Source organism: Miniopterus schreibersii (genome assembly GCF_964146895.1).
Source record: "Miniopterus schreibersii genome assembly, chromosome: 4".
Classification (NCBI taxonomy): Eukaryota; Metazoa; Chordata; class Mammalia; order Chiroptera; family Miniopteridae; genus Miniopterus; species Miniopterus schreibersii.
The window spans coordinates 86,721,717-86,740,358 of NC_138105.1; the positions used below are offsets into that span (position 1 = coordinate 86,721,717).

Consider the following 18,642-nt stretch of genomic DNA (forward strand, 5'->3'; position numbering starts at 1 on the left):
TACAGGTGGAGGGAAGTAAATGATCCAGAAGCTGGACTTTAGGTCAGTGTAGGGGTGAGATCATTTATTGATGAGCCAACATCCCTTCCTCTTTCTCTAGTGGCAACACTTTGGAGAACCACCTCAGTCTATAGGGTTGGGTAGGGCTGACTGCATCCCACCCCCAGATCCCAGACAGGGTGCAGACCTAGAGATGGAAAACAAAATATTCCATTGCCTTGGCTATAATGGTTGAGGTACATGTGTGCATGTCATCCAAGCCAGGGCAATGATTCACAGTACTGAGATTTTTTTCTGGAACTATTAGGAAAAAGGAATCCAATTCTACTGGTAAAATGTCCGCCTATTTTGCTGCCATAGAGGCAAGCCTGCCTAAGCATGAAGCCAACACAGCGCTAAGAAGTGAAAACCAAAATTTGTGATGTCATTATATAAGTATCTGTACCTAGTAGAGCCACGTCAAGTTGTGTGGGATTTTTTTTCATTAAAAAATTATAGACTGTTATAGAATATTAAATGAGGCTTTACCGACTCAGTTTTGGGCAAAGGCCTAAAATAATGCAATTAAAGGAATCAAGTACCTTCCTGTCCTAAGACGGAGCACTGTGTTATCCATGCTTGACACAATAAGAGGTAAAACAGGTTCCGCCAGTGGCAGTGTTCACCCACCTGCAGCCTTTAGAACACAAGGGTTTGAAAACTCGAGAGAGAGATTTGGGTGCACTATGCATGTTCTCTCACAACCCGCCCAGGGTAAAGGAGAGCGGTTGCTTGCATCCACCAGAAGCCAAGTGACAGAAACTTTAAGAGTTTGGCATAGTCTCATAGAGTTTAGGGGACACAGGACTGGTGTCGAAATCCCATTTGGAGAAATGTAATGGTGAAGGCTTGTGGAAGAGCTGCTTATTGGGTGTCAAAGGGCAAGAGGTACATCCATTAATGGCAGGGGAAGGATGCCTGAGTCTTCAAGTAGAGCCATGGGAGGAAATGGCTCTACTCATTTTCCATGGTGTGCAGCTCATTTTCAAGGAAAATTCATCCAAGAGGATAACCCAGAAGGGCAAAGGGATCCCAACAGAGTTTGTGGGAGCAGGAGGCACCCTGGAGGTGGACCAGCAGAAGCCCCAAGAGCTGAGAGTGAGGTTCATCGGCCAGTCAGAGTGGCATCTTCCACATTACTGTCAGGGACCTATGAAAATAATGCCAACAGCAAAACTTTCCCATGAAAGAAAAAGCCTCAGGGTATATCTACCACATTCAGAGGGCATCACCCCAGGTTACAGCTGTCGCCCGCTGAGTGCTGTGCCTTTTTCCCTTCTCCCTCCCCACACCTGAGCCTGAAGGGGTAGGTTGGGAGCCCCGGTGGGGTGTGGCAAAGGGAGGGGAGTTAAGACGCAGTGGACAAGGCAACATGCTTCAAAGCCCGAAACAGACCATACTTAGCTTGAGGGAAAAGTATTAAAGTGAATGTGTGTTTGGAGTTTTGATTTTTACACTGAATTAATTGAACAGGCCCTTTTCCCTCTTTTCATTATGGAAAATTTCAAACATACAGCAATGTAAAAAGAATAGAATAAAGTAATCCCACCTACCCATCACTCAACTTCAATTGTCAACTCATCGCCAAACAGTTTTTATCTCTTCCCCTCCTATTTCTCCCCCTCCACTGGATTATAGCAAAGCAAATCTCAGACATTTTATTGCTTTATTAATAGTTATTTCAGCCTGGCTTGCATGGCTCAGCGGTTGAGCATCAACCTAGGATCCAGGAGATCACAGCTCAATTCCCAGTCAGGGCACATGCCCAGCAGGGGGCGTGCAGGAGGTGACCGATCAATGACTCTCATCATTGATGTTTCTCTCTCTCTCCCTCTCCTTTCCTCTCTCTGAAATCAATAAAGATATATTTAAAAACATATAGTTATTTCAGTATATTTCTGTGCAAAATAAGGACTCCTTTATCACAACAGTGCCATTACCATGCCTTCCAAAATTAGTAACAATTAAATTTTGATTAATAAATAATGATGATTAATTATTCACCAAATATGCAGTGTTCTGATTTCTTAATTGTCTCATAATGTCTTTATACAATTAATTTGTTTGCATCTACATCCAAACAAAATTATCGCATGCTTGACATGCCTCTTAAAGTCTCTTTTCGTCTGTCGGTTCTCCCTCTGGCCTGTTTGTTACAGACACTGGTCATTTGTCTTTAACGTTTTGTGTGTTTGGGGCTTATCCAATTGCATCCCCATGCATCTGTCATGTTCCTCTAGCTCCTGTATTTTCTGCAAACTTGGGTATAGATCTAGAGCTCTGATGAGATTCATGTTTGATTTTTTTTTTTTGCAAGACCTCTGCTTAGGCTGTTTTGTGTGCTTCTTATTGCATCACAGCAGGAAACAGAGTGTCTAGTTGTGTCTCTTTTTGTGATGTTAAAATTGATCAGTGTGTGGTGGTGTTGTCAGTCTAATATGTAAATTGTAAATTTCCCTACTGGCTTTTCACATAATGATTTTAGCAGTCATTGATGACAGTTGCCTGGATCCATTATGTCCTTAGGATCAAGATCGCAAAGTGGTGATATTCTATCACTTCTTCAAGTAGTAACTGGGATTCTTCTCTAAAGGACTTTCCCTTACTAAATATTTCATTTCTAAACTGAGATCATGTTCCTTAGGAAAAACAGAAATATAGTTTAATTCTTTTTCTTTGTTTCCCAGTTTTCAGAATAATAAATTCGTTCACCAGCGTCTTCCAAAAGTGATCGATGGGTTGGGATTTTTCTTCAAATATCTCATGAACTCATGATTTTAACACTTTGGCTGTTCTTTAGTTCATTGCCATTATTGTACTTTTTGATGCCCAAATTCTCCCATCTTTGATGAATAGGAGCTTCTTGAACATGGCTCCTGTGAAATGAACTTTTTAAAACAAAGCAAAGGGATTATTTATCTTCATGTATGTTCTCCTGAAAGTAATAGACAAAATATTGGGACTTTAAGGCTTAGGTGAAGACCGAGACAAATCCCAGTGAATGGGGTTGAAGGTGCTATGAGAGAGGGAATGAAATTACTTATGACTGCACTCCATGGAGACTTCCTATCACAAAACCTACTGATGACATTTTGCTTTTCTGCATAAGATACTTTGTGAAGTCTGTCAGTCTTTCAGCCTGAACAGGCCAGGTATAAATCTAGCCTTCTCAAAGGAACGTACAGTCTAGTTTGGAATATAGCACGGTATTCATTAGAATTAGGTTTGCTGTTTATTACAGAACTTCAAAATAACAAAGGCTTAGAAAATAGAATTTTATGCCCAGCCGGGGATGGCTCAGCGGTTGAGCATCGACCTAGGATCCAGGCGATCAGGGTTCGATTCCCGGTCAGGGCACATGCCTGGGTTGCAGGCTCGATCCCCAGTCGGCGGTGTGCAGAAGGCAGCCGATCAATGATTCTCTCATGATTGATGTTCCTGTCTTTCTCTCTCTCTCCCTTCCTCTCTCTGAAATCAATAAAGATATATTTAAAAAAAAAAGAAGAAGAAAATAGAATTTTATTTCTCTTTATGTTAAAACAAAGTAAAACAAAAAAGCCCCCAGGGCTGGCATGGAGGACCCAACGTCATCAGGACCCCAGGCTCCCTCTATCTTATGTGTCACTGCCCGCAACGTGTAATTTCTAGCTCATGGTATAATACAGCTACTCCGGCTCCAATCAGCATATCCACATTCCAGTCAGCAAGAGGAACGGAGAAGAGAATGAAAGTGGTATGATGGCCCTTAGGGACATCTCTTGGAAGCCACGCTCACTCACCATTTTGGCTCTGTTCCATTAGCCAGGAACCAGTTACATGACTGACAGATGTAATCTTCATTCTGGCTGGCCAGAGGTCCAGGTGACCTTTAAGGAGTCACTTAAGTTACCTGGAAGAAGGGGGGAGTAGATGCTTGTAGAAAATAGCAATCGCTATTTCAAGCCTATTTCAGAAGTCCCCCCAAATACTACCTCTTTTGGGAATGTGTCTTCAAACCTCAGAATGGGGGAGGAGGGATCATTTAAAGTGTCCCCTCTCCCACCACCCTGAGTGCCTTGATTAGCTGTGGCAGCCAATAGATGTTAAGCTGTAATCTGGTCATTTACATTTTGAAATGAATTTTAGATAATTGCACTCGGATACAGCGATCGTGATTGTCTTGTTTCATCACTTATCTCTGTCCAGTATGTGCCACCTCTGGCTACACTGAGATTTCTTGCCTATTCATGCTAGAATTAGGACTCATGTACGTACTTCAAATATGTACTAATTCTAAGGCAAGATACATAGCATTCGCCATTCACAGAGTTTATAGGATTCAGTTCTCAAAAGAAGCCTCACAAGGAAACTAAGGCTCAGAGAAGGTAAGTAGCTCACTCAGATATAATCAGCTTAGTAAGTGGCAGAACCGGGATTCCAACATACATTTGTCTATCTTCAGGGCCCATGCATGCTCTGTTTATTATGCCATTCTGAAAAATTTACTTGTTTTCTGTTTTTCCATTAAATTTTGGGATAGAAAAGCAATTATCTACCTGTAACATAGAGAGATGTCCATGGGCTTTTATTTAAAATTTTTTAAATAATAAACTTCAATATATTTTTCTTAAGTGTTTTATGCTTCTCGTCTCCTTTAATTGTCCCACTCAGTTTGGTGATAATTCACTCAACACATTTTTCTTAAACATCCTTTTTATGTTCTAGGCACTGTGATGGTTGCTGAGTATATACTGATGAGCGAAACCATGCATACGCTTGGCCGTCACAGACCTTCTAGACTAGTGGGGGGGACAGACATTAATCCAAAAATTACCCTCCAAGATGTATCATTGCAACTGTCACAAGTGGTATGAAGAGAAACATATAAGGTGCCATCTGAGTATAGTCGGTGGATTTCACTTGGGAAAGCTAGGAAGACTTCTCTGAGGAAGTGACATGTAGGCTGAGACTTGCAGTATAATTTAGCATTAACCAGACAAAGTAGGGAGAGAAGATGTTTTCAGGCAAAATGAGCCGATGTTCAAAGCATCATAAGGAGCTTGCGTGAGGGTTGGAGTGAGAGCACATGAGCGAGGTGTGGGATGAGACCGGCAAGGGAGCCCGAGAGCAGCTCTGCAGCACCTTGTGGAGGGGCACTGCTATTCCCTTTTCCAGAGGAGAAAAGTGAGGCTCCGGGCTCCTGAGTAATTGCCCAGTCTCACAGCTAGTTAGGTGGTGGAGCCAGAATTCGAGCTGTGGTAGGCAGAAGAATGGCTCCCTTACAGACACTCCGGTCTCAGTCCCAGGGGCCTGTGACTATGTTAGGTTACACGGCAATGGGGGAATTAAGATATAAAATGGAATGAATGTTGCTAATAACTGACCTTAAAATAGGGGGCTTATTTTAGATTATTCAGGCAGTCCCGAGGTGATCTCAAGGGTCCTTAAGTATGGAAGAGGGAGGCAGAAGAAGGGCTTACAGTTGTGTGAGATGAGAGAACTTGACCTGCTGTTCATTGTTGGCTTTCACAACAGAGGAAGATGGCCACAAACCAAGGAACGCAGGTGGTCCTAAAAGCTGGAAAGGGCAAGGAGACAGATTCTACCCTAGAGATCCTCCAGAGAGGATCCCAACCCTGCTGACATCTTGATTTTAGCCCGGCGAGACCCATTTTAGACTTCTGAACTACAGAATGGTAAAATAATAAATTTGTTCATCACTGAGTTTGTGATAATTTGTTATAGCAGCAACAGGAAACTAATACACCAGCTAGGCCCGTTGGCTTCAGATCCCATGTTCCTACCCCTTGTGCTACATGCCCTAACTGTTGAATGGGCTAAACCAGGAACTATAAAGATTAAACTCTAATCCTTTATATCACTGAGTCTAAAGTTTTTCAAATAACATTTTCAAACCATACAGCAAAGAGGATGAGTTTGTGTGTGTGTGTGTGTGTGTGTGTGTGTGTGTTTTACATATGCCTCTTAGTTTGGTGAGTTTTGAAAGGATGTGGTTATGGCCTTTGACATCAGAGGAGAGGCTCAGCGATGTTGACTGAACATAGATAGAAAGATAACGTTGGAGGCAAGTTGCCTCTGAACGACTCTCTCAAGATCAACTGCCTCCCCATCCCATTCCTTGCCCTGAAGCTGTTTTCTCTGGTTGTGCTGAGGGCTGATGCCCACGGTGCATCATTTTCAAGAGCTGGATCATGAACAACTCGAACAACTCTGTCCTCCTAGAAGAACAGCTCATCAAGAAATCCCAACAAAAGAGAAGAACTTCTCCCTCGAACTTTAAAGTCCGCTTCTTTGTTTTAACCAAAACCAGCCTGGCGTACTTTGAGGACCGTCATGGGGTATGTGAGAACTTTGTTTTTATGCCTTTTTTAAAACAGTATTTTCTATTCAGACCAGGCTAAATCATGAAGATAAACATGGAATAAAATAAGGTGACACAGACATGCTTGTTAAAACAACCTAAAAAGTACACTAATAGTAACCAGAAAAGAATGTGGAGAAAAGTCTAGAGATGAGGTAGTTGTATTAGGTGATTTTAGCTCTAAAAACTATACAAGGGTAAATTTAATATTCATTGGCTTTTTTTTCCCTTTCAAGTTTGAGTTTAATGTTTAAATTCTAATATTTCATGTGGCAAATGTTATGCTTGGATAGCATTTAAACTTCATTGGAAGTATATTACATTTTATGGGACATAGATTAATAAAATATTAGCATTCATTGGGACCTGAGTGATGATCTTGCTCCATTGCCTTAGTGTATACTAGGTGAAATTAGTACTTGGAATGGTTAAGTGATGGGTTCAGTGTCAACACTTTTATGAATTCTATTTGTCTCAATGGTCATCACTCACCTGATATTTTGGAATAACATTCTCTGGGCACTTGATTGTCTAAATTTGCAAGACACAATGATTAACCATATATCCCTTAAAAACTTTTCAGGAGACTAGGGTTATCATGTACAAAGCGTTAAGCAGTACAGACCACCGGTTCTTTTCCAGAAGATTAGAGCTGCTTAGCTAAGTCTTTTTATATATCTAAAAACATTTTTATACTCCATAACGCCAATAACGATAAGAACATGAATTATCAAAATTATGTAGTTTGCCATCTTTAGCAAATTGCAGTATGTTATAAGCTCAGCACTAATTTATGATATACTAAGAAAAATAGTCCTACCTATTCAGGAACAAATTCTGTAGTTCTGCTAATCAAGTATGGTTTTTTCTAACTTTAAATATCCATGCCTATTGTCATCACATTGTCGGTTTAGCCTTTTATTTTAACCTGGATTTAGTTTGGGTGTCTGTTTCCCGTGTTGAGATGTGCAAATGTTTTCAGCAAGGCCGGGAAGCTCCTTCCTCCTGCCGGAGCAGTGGGCCAGGAAGAAGCAGAGAGGTGGTAGGTGGCAGCTCCCCGGCAGGCATGATCCCAGACACTCCTCTGCGCTTGCCCATTTCTTTTACTAAGCGGTCCCTGATGCCTGACATTTTCAAACAGAAGACAGTAAAAGATTAGGGCCTGGTGGTATGTTGGGAAATATTAACAGTCATTGTAGTGGCAGTGACAGTAGAATATTGGGGAGCTCTGTTTCACAGTGTTTTCCACTTTCTCTGGTTTAACTACTTCCATCACGGCCAATTTCAAACCACTAATGTGATATCTACTGGCTCATGAGGTTTCTGAAAATTTAACAGTCAGCTCTCATGAGCCAGTACAAGCCATTTTCAGCACATCACAGGCAGTTAAATACAAATAATCTCTAGAGAAGTAAGCACTGACTGAGCAAAATGCTTAGTTGCACATGACTTATATCAGATCCTTTGCAGGAGTAAAAGAGAGGGCCCCAGGTATTTTGAGTAAGTGTGGGCTTGAAGGAGCAGCATAGATGGAAACAAACATCACAGCTTGGTGAGGTCAGTGCAGCCAAGTGGAGCTGGATTCAAATCCTGCCTCTATCACTTTCTTGATGTGGGCAAAATATTTAACTTCTTTAAGCCTCTGTTCCCTGTTTGTAAAGAGCCCCAATATTACCTACCTCAAGTGATGTGGAGAATTTCATGAGAAAGGTATGTTATAAGCTTGGCACTATAATAGTACTATCTCAATCTCTGAAAGGCCCTTGGGAGAACTGGAAAGGTTTCCCTGTTTTCATGACTCTGCACCTTAGGAATCGAGCGTACTGTGCTCACTATGACATGGAAGCCATTACCATTTACGTGGGATGGGATGGACCATCAAGATCACCATTCTAATCACTGTCTGGATAGGCCTCACCACTCCTCATGGATTCTCCCCTTTATTTATTTATTTATTATTTATTTATTTATTTTTAATTTTTTAAAAAATATATCATTTTATTGATTTCAGAGAGAGAGGAAGGGAGAGGGAAAGGGAGATAGAAACATCAATGATGAGAAAGCCATTGATCGGTCGCCTCGCACATGCCCCACACTGGGGATGGAGCCCACAACCCGGGCATGTGCCCTGACCGGAAATCGAACCATGATCTCCTGGATCATAGGTTGATGCTCAATCGCTGAGCCACACCTGGCTGGGCTGACTTTTCCCTTTAGCCTACAGTCTGATCTAGTAGCAGAACCAGCTCTTGTAACATGTGTCCATCCAAAATTAAAATGGCAGGTGGGGAGATGGCCCCCTTTTCATCTTCTGTGGTTAGACAGATTCATGTCAAAGACCAGCTCACCACTTAAGAGCTGTGTGTCTTTATGTAAGTTGCTTAATGCTCTATGACCCTCTAGAAAGCGATTTACATGTTTTTAAATGATTAAATAGTCCCTCTTGATCTGGTTTTCTTTTAATGAGATGGAGGTCACCATAATTTTAATAATAATAGTAACTAATATTTACTGAGCACTTACCATGTGTCAGTCACTGTGCTAAATGTGGATTATTTCATCTAATCCTTATAATCACCCTGTAAATTAGTAACCATTATTACCCCAGTTTACAGATCAGGAAACTGAGGCAAAGAGAATTTAAATAACTTTCCTGAGATACCATATGTCTCTAGAGCCTTGATTAATGGAGCTTACTACTATTAGCAGTTGTTACCATTAGTAGGTAACTGGGGGCTCCACTGGGTTATTACAAAGTGTGCAATGCCTTCTTACTCTAAAATCCTCTAAGTAAGGGCAATCCTAGGAATCAGCAACCCATGCCATATGGTTCTTCTGCAATGAAATATGTTATGAGAGCTACCATTTCCACATGGACTCCAGAATACAGTCTTGTCTTCATTCACTTCAGAGGGCCCTACTGTGTGCCCACAAAGACATGAGAGCCTTGATAAGCTTTGTCTCCTAAGTTCCTCTAGAATCTGTCCACTTCTCCCCATTTCATAGTCACTTTCTTAGTGAAAGCCACCACCATCTCTTACTTGAGACTGCTGCCACCTCCTAACTGTCTCCTTGCACCCACTCGACCTCCCCCACACTCCGTTCTCCACACAGTAGCCAGTGTGAACATTTGACATGGTGACGGTGATCATGTCTCAATGGCCCTCATCAGTAGCTGACTTGTCCCTTCAGCAGTTCTCTCCTTTGCCCTGAAAGTGGACCTCAGAATCTCTAACACGGTTTCCTCTGTCTCATCTCATGTCCCTCCTTCTCCTATCTTTCTGGGCTCCAACCACACAAGATTTTCTTCAACTTTAAGGCCTCCACTTTAAATGTCACTTGCTTGGGGACACCTTCTTTGATTTCCCTAGACTAGGTCATCTCCCTTTGTTAAGCTCTGCCATAGCAATACATTCCCTTTCTTCAGAGCACATGCCAATTGTAGTTACACACTTATTATTGTTATTATTATTATTATTATTTTGTTAATCCTCACCCGAGGATATTTTTTTTCCATTGATTTTTTTAGAGGGCAGAAGGGAGGTGGGGAAAGGGGAGAGGGAGAAGATAAACATCGATATGAGAGAGACACATCTATTGGTTGCCTCCTGCACGCACTCCAACCAGAGCCTCACCCCGCCCAGGGCTGGAGAGCGCACCTGCAACCCAGGTATGTGCCTTTGATCAGGAATCGAACCCAAGACCCTCCAGTGTGCAGGCTGACTTTCTAACCACTGAGCCACACCGGTCAGGGTGTTACCCACTTATTAATATGATTATTGTGCTATTGTCACCCCCCACCCTCTGTTACATAATAAGCTTTATGTGGGCTGGTACCCAATTTGCTAAAGATGGCACCACCAATGTCTAGGACACTGCCTGACACGTATTACTCACTCATTAATTACTTGTGGAAGGAAGTAAAGGGGGGAGGGAGGGAAGAAAGGACGGAGGAGAGGTATGAGGTATAGACACAACTGGAGAGGTTAGAGCTACACAAATGACGCCTAACAGAACCAGGCTCAGTGACAAGAGTAGAGAACAGAGCCTTTTAGATCAAATGTATGCTTGAAATTCAGTAAAAGTTGTCAGTATGTTAATAGAATAAGAACCTGATCCCAAGTCTTACGTTGCCATATAATCCCCATCAATCTAAAGTTATTTATAAACAGGTTTCTCACTATATTTTAATATTTGTAAATTTATAAATATAAATTTATACCTACTTGTTAAAACCCCCCTCCAACAAAGTTACATATATGGTGCCAAAGCTTTTTTATTTTTATTTATTTAGTTAGTTTTACCTAGCACTATATCAAGGAAATGTTTCTGTTTTGGTCTGTTTAGATTTATTCATTTGTTCAGCAAGCCTTTCTTGAGCACCTACTAAATGCTGGGCTCACTGTGAGATGCTAGGATTATAGTGGTTAACAATCGAGGCAAGGTATCTGCCCTCGTAAGAGCACGTGCTAGCAGAGGCTGCGCAAGTATAAATACATGGGGCAGGTAGACTGTGGTAGGTTCGGTGGGAAAGCTAAGCAGCAGCGGGGCTGGTTGGGAGGAAGGGTGGTCAGAGAAGGAATCTGTCTCTGACGCGTGGGGACAGCAGATCATACAAGGGGCCAGAGCAGAGGCCAGGAAGCCGAGTGAGGCGCCAGGTGGTCTAGATCGATGACTTTTTCTGATCTATTGTGTAGTACGCTATGGGTAACTCTGAGTTGCCCATCGGTTATTTTGTCTTAACTGTCCTACGGCACCCCTCTCCCCGGGGGTATCTGGTCCAGAATCATTCTACTCCACATTTTGGTGGAAAAGTGCCTGGTAGCTAAGCTGCCTCAAGACCAACACTGAGCTCAGGCAGTCTACAGCAGCAAGGACTGAAAGCAAGTTAGAATCAGGTTAAATCCACGTCGACTGGCCTCAAAAGACAGAGCAGCAAGCCTTCGTATATTGTTTAAAAAAGTGAATTAAAAAGTGACGCGCAAAATGGTCCCCATAACTCTTCTGTCTGAAGACATCAACTTTAACAGCTGAGCTGGTTCATTTCAGAGAGATGCTCATCCATGAACTTATCTGTCGTCTATCAGTTGACGTTTATTTCAGGCTGTTTCCAGGTAGTCAGTGAAAACACTGACAAACAATAGTATACCTAGAACAGGACAGTCTCCTTAAAACAGAGTACCGCACATGGGATCACAGGACCGTAGGACAAGAACACTCATGGCCTCTATCATTTGTTGCTACATCTTCTTCCAAAGAGACTGAAGCAACGCACGGGGCCACCAAATTTACCAGAACTAATAAAAACAAAGGAATCCATTGTTGTGGTAGTTGTCAAGTACACTGTTTTTATAGGTTTTCAATATTATGGTTAAGAAAGAGGAGAAATATGTAATAATTTATACATGGGTAAGATGATTTAATTTAAAGTCGGTCTATATATGTGTAGATGAACCCACCACCTACATAGTAGGATTTTTTAAAAATTTATCTTTATTGTTGAAAGACTACAGATGTCCCTTTCTTTCTCCCATTGATCCCCTCCACCCTGTATCCACTCCACCCCCAGGCCTTCCCCATACCAATGTCTGTGTCCATAGGTTGTGCATATAAGCATGTAAGTTCTTTGATTAATCTCTCCCCACCCACTCCCCCACCCCTGCCTTTCCTCTGAGATCCCTCAGTCTGTTCCATGCTTCTGTGTCTCTGGATCTATTTTGTTCATCAGTATATTTTGTTTATTATATTCCACATATAAGTGAGACCATGTGATATTTATCTTTCTCTGACTGGCTTATTTCCCTTAGTATAATATTCTCCAGGTCCATTCATGCTTTCCCAAAGGGTAGGAGATCCTTTCTTTTTTTACAGCTGCATAGTATTCCATGGTGTAGATGTACCACAGCTTTTTTATCTACTCATCTACTGATGGGCACTTGGGCTGTTCCCAGATCTTAGCTGTTGTAAATTGTGCTGCTATGAACATAGGGGTGCATAAGTTCTTTCTGATTGGCGTTTCGGGTTTCTTAGGATATATTCCTAGAAGTAGGATCACTGAGTCAAATGGCAGTTCAATTTTCAATTTTTTGAGGGAACTCCATACTGTTTTCCGTAGTGGCTGCACCAGTCTGCATTCCCACCAATAGTGTACTAGGGTGCCCTTTTCTCCACACCCTCACCAGCACTTGTAGTTTATATAGTAGGATTTAAGGGGTGCCCAAAAGCCACCTCCTCTGCAAAACATCAGTTTTCCTACTTGATCTTCTTAGGGGATCTGGAAGGTTTACCTGAATGAGCTCTTTGGATTAGGTTATCAAGTGTCTTCATTAAGAAGCAAATGAAGTACAGGAAGTTATCAAACAAGCAATTTTGGACTGCCCCATAGAGGTCAGCTCTAATTTTAGATAGGACCTAAAGAAAGTCTCAGACACGCTGTAATTCTAACAAAGTGCAATGAGGAGAGGAAGCAACAACCGGGCAGTTTAGTAGGATGAAGGCCTGGTGCTAATTAACCTGGATGACTCTGGTCAGTTCCTTATTCTACCTGGGATTGAGTTTTCTTGTCAATAATATCAAGGGATTGGACTAGATCAGTGGTTTTCAAACTTCCTAAGGCATGGAATCCCCTCTCAGTACAAAATTATACATGCTATTTCCATTCCCACACATGAAAAATACAGAAGTGGAAAGGCTCTGTTTGAAGTGAGAACACCAGGATCTTACCCTCTTGGCCTGACCCTTGACCTGCAATAATCACCAAGGCACCTTCCATTTCTATGACCTCAGTCTCCTCAGAGTGTAAAGTGAATAGTAGAAATGATAAGATAAGAGCCAATTTACAACGTCATTTTATCTTGAGGTTAATTATTGATGGGATGATTTCTAAAGACACTTTCAGCTCAAAAAAGTGAAAACTGTGTGATTATATCTCTCTCCAATGATATCATGAAGTCACAAATAGAGATAGAGATTAGCTAAACATGGTTACCTTGCCATTTATATTAAGAGTTTTGCCTTAGCCCTACAAATAACACTTTCTGCAGCACACTTGGTCTTACCCACTGTTCTCTCAATCAACCAATTAACAAATATTAATTGAACACCACCTCTGTGCAAGAAGTTATTTCTTGAAATGCAATGAAATTGTTATTAATTTACATTTTTCAGCTACCAACTCTTCAGTGCCTCAAAAGTACATGCAAAAATGTACTCTTTCAAACTCATTAAAAATCTCCCATTACTATTCTAAAAAGAAGGAGGGCTTCAAAAGAGCATCCACAGACCAGAGACACTGAGATACAGACTGTGCAATACACCTTGATGATGTGCTTTTTACTGGCATGTAGCATTTAGTTCTTGCTCTTAGTTTCTGCAGAAGTCCTTTTCTCTCTGCCCACTTTTGTAAGCACGTTTAAACAAACATGCTTTTAAAAGGCCAGGCTCACTAATATCTTTATCAAATATGAATGAGGCTTGGAACTTATTCCTGAATTATTGCTTCACTTCTAACATAAATATACCCACATAAAAGCATACAGAGTTGCTTCATTTGAATCTATGAAGAAAAATGCTCTCACTCAAGAAGAACATGAGAGGGCCTGTCATGAACTTGAACCTCCGTGGATACAGAAGAGCAGGTGACAGGTGTTGCCTGGCTGCTGCTTGCTGCCAAAGAGGTCATTAGGTTATAAGCACAGAGCTGCATCACTTTGCACACCCAGAATTTGATGTGTACTCCCGACCTTTCTCCCCTTGTCATCTGCCCAATTTGTATTACAGTTTGGTGTTTGGAAAATTTCTGAATGCTTTAAAACGTTATTTTAACTTTTCTGCTTAGTAAACTTATATGCACACTGTAAAAACTTCAGATATTATAGAAATATATCACTTACGTTGCAAAAGTTTACCATACTGCCACCCAGAAGGGAGAGCCAGTCTTAGTAGTGTTTCTTCTTGTATTATTTCTTCAAGTTTTGCATAAACTAATATATATTTAATTATTTTTTTCCAAAAGTGAGATGATGCTTCATCTATTGCTCTATACCTGCTTTTACATGATAGATAGATAGATGATAGATGATAGATAGATGATAGATAGATGATAGATGATAGATAGATAGATGATAGATAGATAGATAGATAGATAGATGATAGATAGATGATAGATAGATGATAGATATAGATAGATAGATAGATAGATAGATAGATAGATAGATAGATAGATAGATAGGTTTGTCCCTCCACATACACCAATATTGTAGCTACAGAGCAGAGGCAGAATGGGCGGATCATAACTAATTTAACCATTGGTCTTTGATGGACATTTAAGTTTCTCTAGGTTTTTTAGTGTAATAAATAATGCCATTATGAACATCTTTTTTCTACTTCTTTATATATTTTAAACAATTGTTTCCATAGAATAAATCTTATAAAGGAAATGTATTTATACATTTTAGTTAGCTGTTTTTAAATACGATCAAAGAAATACATGTTTGTGGTAAAAGAGTGAAACAGTACAGAAGGATATGAGGTGACAAGAAAAGCTCCCTTTCTACCTTCTACTCCCAAGCCTCGGGGTCCCTGACATTAGTATCTGCTCTTAATGGTTTCTTGTGAGACTGATACATTCATCATTTCAACAGAGGATCACAAATTGCCCTCTGGATGCTGTAGGACAGTACAGTCCTTTTCTTTCTTTCTTTCTTTGTTTTTTTGTTTGGTAAAATCCTCGCTTTTTTCTTTTGGGTGGTCAGGGCACTACTACTGACAAGACGGCAGACTTTAAGGGAAGCTAGAGTGTTTTCCACACACCATAACCACAGTGTGAAAAGCTGGGGTAAGGAAAGCCAGTTGACTCTGGTTTTTCTATGACTAAAAGGTCTTGTGGAAAATAGGAAAGAAAAGAAGGCAGGTGTGGGATGGATCTTAATAATTTCCTGGCTTTAAGTCAGTCCAGGAGCCCCAGAATCAGCTACCCTAGTTCCAGATCTCACCAGGACTTCAAAGTTTAGGGGATGCAGGTTCAGGCGAAGATGGGTGGGGAGGGAAGGAACCAGAAACAGCTAATTACAAATTGTAGTTGCGTTTTAGAAGATGCTACTTTTGCAATAGAGATAATAATAATCACATCTTTATTGGGTATCAAGCAACGTGTTAGGTGCCTTCCTGTACATTGGGTCATGACAACCCTGAGCTGCTGCTGTCAGCGTCCCCTACTCCTGAAAAATTAAAAGAACTGAGAATAACTAAGATCACTAAGCTCAGAGAACTGAGACAACTTGCTCCATGTTACCTGTCATAGGGATTCAAACCCTGGCTTTTCCCGCTTCTGAATCTCTGCTTTTCTCCCCTGCAGTGCACGGGTTCCCTTTGTCATGAAAGACAGGAGGCTGAGTGAGTTAGGAGACCGGGACCGAATTCGCGGATTGCCTCTGGCACGTTTTGCAGAAGGGATGAAACTAGAATCCAGAAAGACCTGTAAAACTAATTTTAGAACTGATTCTCTGCATTCTGCTAGGAGTGTGGCAAGCAACCCCCAAATCAGTCACTTAAGCTTCATCTCTCTTGACATCAGTTTTCATTTCAATTGTGCCATTGTGGGGTTTCAGATTGGTACAATGGCGATGCTACACCCCAGAAGAGGCAATGAGCAAAATATTCAAAATGCTTATTAAAATCATCAGCAGCACCCAGCCATGTGGCTCAGTTGGGTGGAGCACCATCCCATGCACCAAAAGGTTGCGGGTTCGATTCCTGGTCAGGGCACATACCTACGTTGTGTGTTTGATCCCCAGCCGGGGCATGTATGGGAAGCAACCAATCAATCTTTCTCTATCACATCAGTGCTTTTGTCTTCCTCTCTCTAAAATGAGTAAACATATCCTCAGGTGAGGATTACAAAAAAAAAACACCCACATCATCAGAAATATTTCCTAATCTTAAAGGAACTCTGATAAAGGCAGCATGTGGCTACATTTATAGTGCGATCCAGTAAAGTCTTAAATGCATCACTCCCCCTTTGAAAAATATTCTCTCCGCTGATGCCAGAAATTCCATTATCAAAGTTTCCTCTTGGCTTAAGTCCACTAATACCTGTCCTAATCCAAACTCCTCTGAAACAAGCTAAGCATTAAGCTGTCAGTAAGTTAAGCCTTTGGGGAATGACTATTTGAGGAAGGTTTAGATAGGAGAGTGGGCGAGGAAGCAGAAAGCTAAAGTCTTCACATTATGACAAAGTCAAGAAGACCAGGAAGGAAACAGGCCCCTTTCATCGTTTTGCTCTGTTTTTACAAATAATTGGTAAACAAATGACTTTGGAATGTCAAAATCACCAGTACTGCCAGTTAAAAATTAATGCTATCTTCCCAAATGGTGGTTCCTGGTTACACATTTGCCCGAAAAAGAAATCCCTAAAGAAACGTGGGCACCTAAAGCCAGGAGAACACAGTCATGTTTTATGGGCAGCATTTGGAGAAAGAAAGGAAAGGAAAGGAACACTTGAATGATTGATTTATTATTTGAATGATTTTATTTTGCTAGTAGATTTAAGTCATTCTTTTAATTCCTCTAAAGTAACCCATGATTCAAGAACTGTTATTATTCCCATTAAAAAAACAACACAAAGCAACTGAGAAGTTAGGACACTTGTCTCAGGGTGCTCAGCTGGTCAGGTGGATGTGGGCCTCCCTGACCTGAAAGTTCTGTTCTGTCCCACTCTGCCTCACCAGGGCAGAAAGCTCAAATTCCACTGTGTTTTTTGTTTTTAAATATGTCTTTACTGATTTCAAAGAGAGGAAAGGAGAGGTAGAGAGAGAAACATCAGTGATGAGAGTCATTGATTGGCTGCTTCCTGCATACTCCCTACTGGGGATCTAGGCCACAACCGGGCATGTGCCCTGACCAGAAGTCAAACCGTGACCTCCTGGTTCATAGGTTGATACTCAACTGCTGAGCCACTCTGGCCGTGCAAATTCCACTGTTTTTAAGAAGGGTAGAGATGCCCTCTTTCATGGGTATCAGACACATAACTTCTCACTAATGTATCTACTGGACTAGCTGCGCAGCCAGGGAACCAATGTTATGGAGCAAAGGGGAGCTATTATGCTGAGGATCGAGGGGAAAAACTCCCCCTTTGAAATCTACATAAGCAAATGGGCAGAAATAAATCTCTGTTGGCTCATGACTTGGAGAAATCAGTCACAAGATCGGCTGTTCAGTATTGGGATTGGGGAATGAAAGTCTCCTGTGGAGAGTCAGGGCAAGTACGAAGCCATGAAGCCTAGTGGTTAAGGTTCTGGAGTCACAGTTGAGCATGTGTGCTACTCTTCCACTTCCAAAGAGACTCGGCCCCTCTGAACCTCAACTTACTTGCCTGTCAAATGGGAATTGTGATTTAAAAAGATGGCACATTGAATGCCTGAAGTATAGGATGTGCTCAAAAACATTATCGTCTTTTATTTTCTTTTTCTTTTTCCTGCCTTCTCTTTGTAAGTCACAATCCAAAATTCTATTTTACACAAAAATTAATGTAAAGAGAAAAGAGATATCAAAGCCACTCCCACAAGCTTGCCTTTGTACAAATATATGGTCATCGCTTCCTGTTGGATTGTGTTGGACACATGTCAGATGTCCCGGGTGAAGCTTCGGAATGTGAGGACAGCTTTGAACATGGCCATTAAAGGAGACAAGGCCAAGTGAGTCTGTGACTTTCACCCCGAGCGATGCAGACAGAATAGCAAGGAAGAACGAAGGCATATTTTCTTGGTGTCTCTGTCTTTCTGGTGGCTTTTGTGTGGTTTCCTTGGAAGGTTTACCCAGGCATTTTTCAGAAATAGCACAGTTGTTTGGATGATTATAGGCAATCACCGTTTCCCAGAGAAGGAGCTATGTTTAGCTCACTGACCGGCTGCTCCGCAGGGCCCAGCTGGGGAAAGGTACAGCAGGACTGTTGTTTACCACGCATCAGATCTTGTAAGGCCCAAGAAGAATGGCCTGAGGGCCTTAGGAGAGAGTGACCAAGAAGGATGGATTGTGAGGGGGGACCCAGAGCACTCATTTGGGAATCAAGGTGAGTTCTGACAGTGGAACATCAAACCCATCCAACAGAAGGGCAAGCCTGGTAGCAGGCTCACCTGACAGATGGTGAAGGCACAAATGTCTCTTAACATCCATGTTTGAAATCGACGAGTATTAAGAAATCAAAGGAGATCGTCTCAGTTTAGAGGAGAAGTCACTCTTAGAAA

The 18,642-nt window shown here is 41.5% G+C and overlaps 1 protein-coding gene across 1 annotated transcript in view; it reads left to right on the forward strand.

The window, feature by feature from the left end:
- The first annotated feature begins 6,077 nt into the window (after positions 1-6,077).
- Positions 6,078-18,642, forward strand: part of ITK (IL2 inducible T cell kinase) — a 46,403-nt gene continuing 33,838 nt past the window's right edge. Inside the window, exon 1 of the mRNA XM_081136326.1 lies at positions 6,078-6,377. Coding sequence (XP_080992452.1) covers positions 6,231-6,377 — 147 coding nt within the window. The 5' untranslated portion in view covers positions 6,078-6,230. The remainder of the gene's footprint in view (positions 6,378-18,642) is intronic.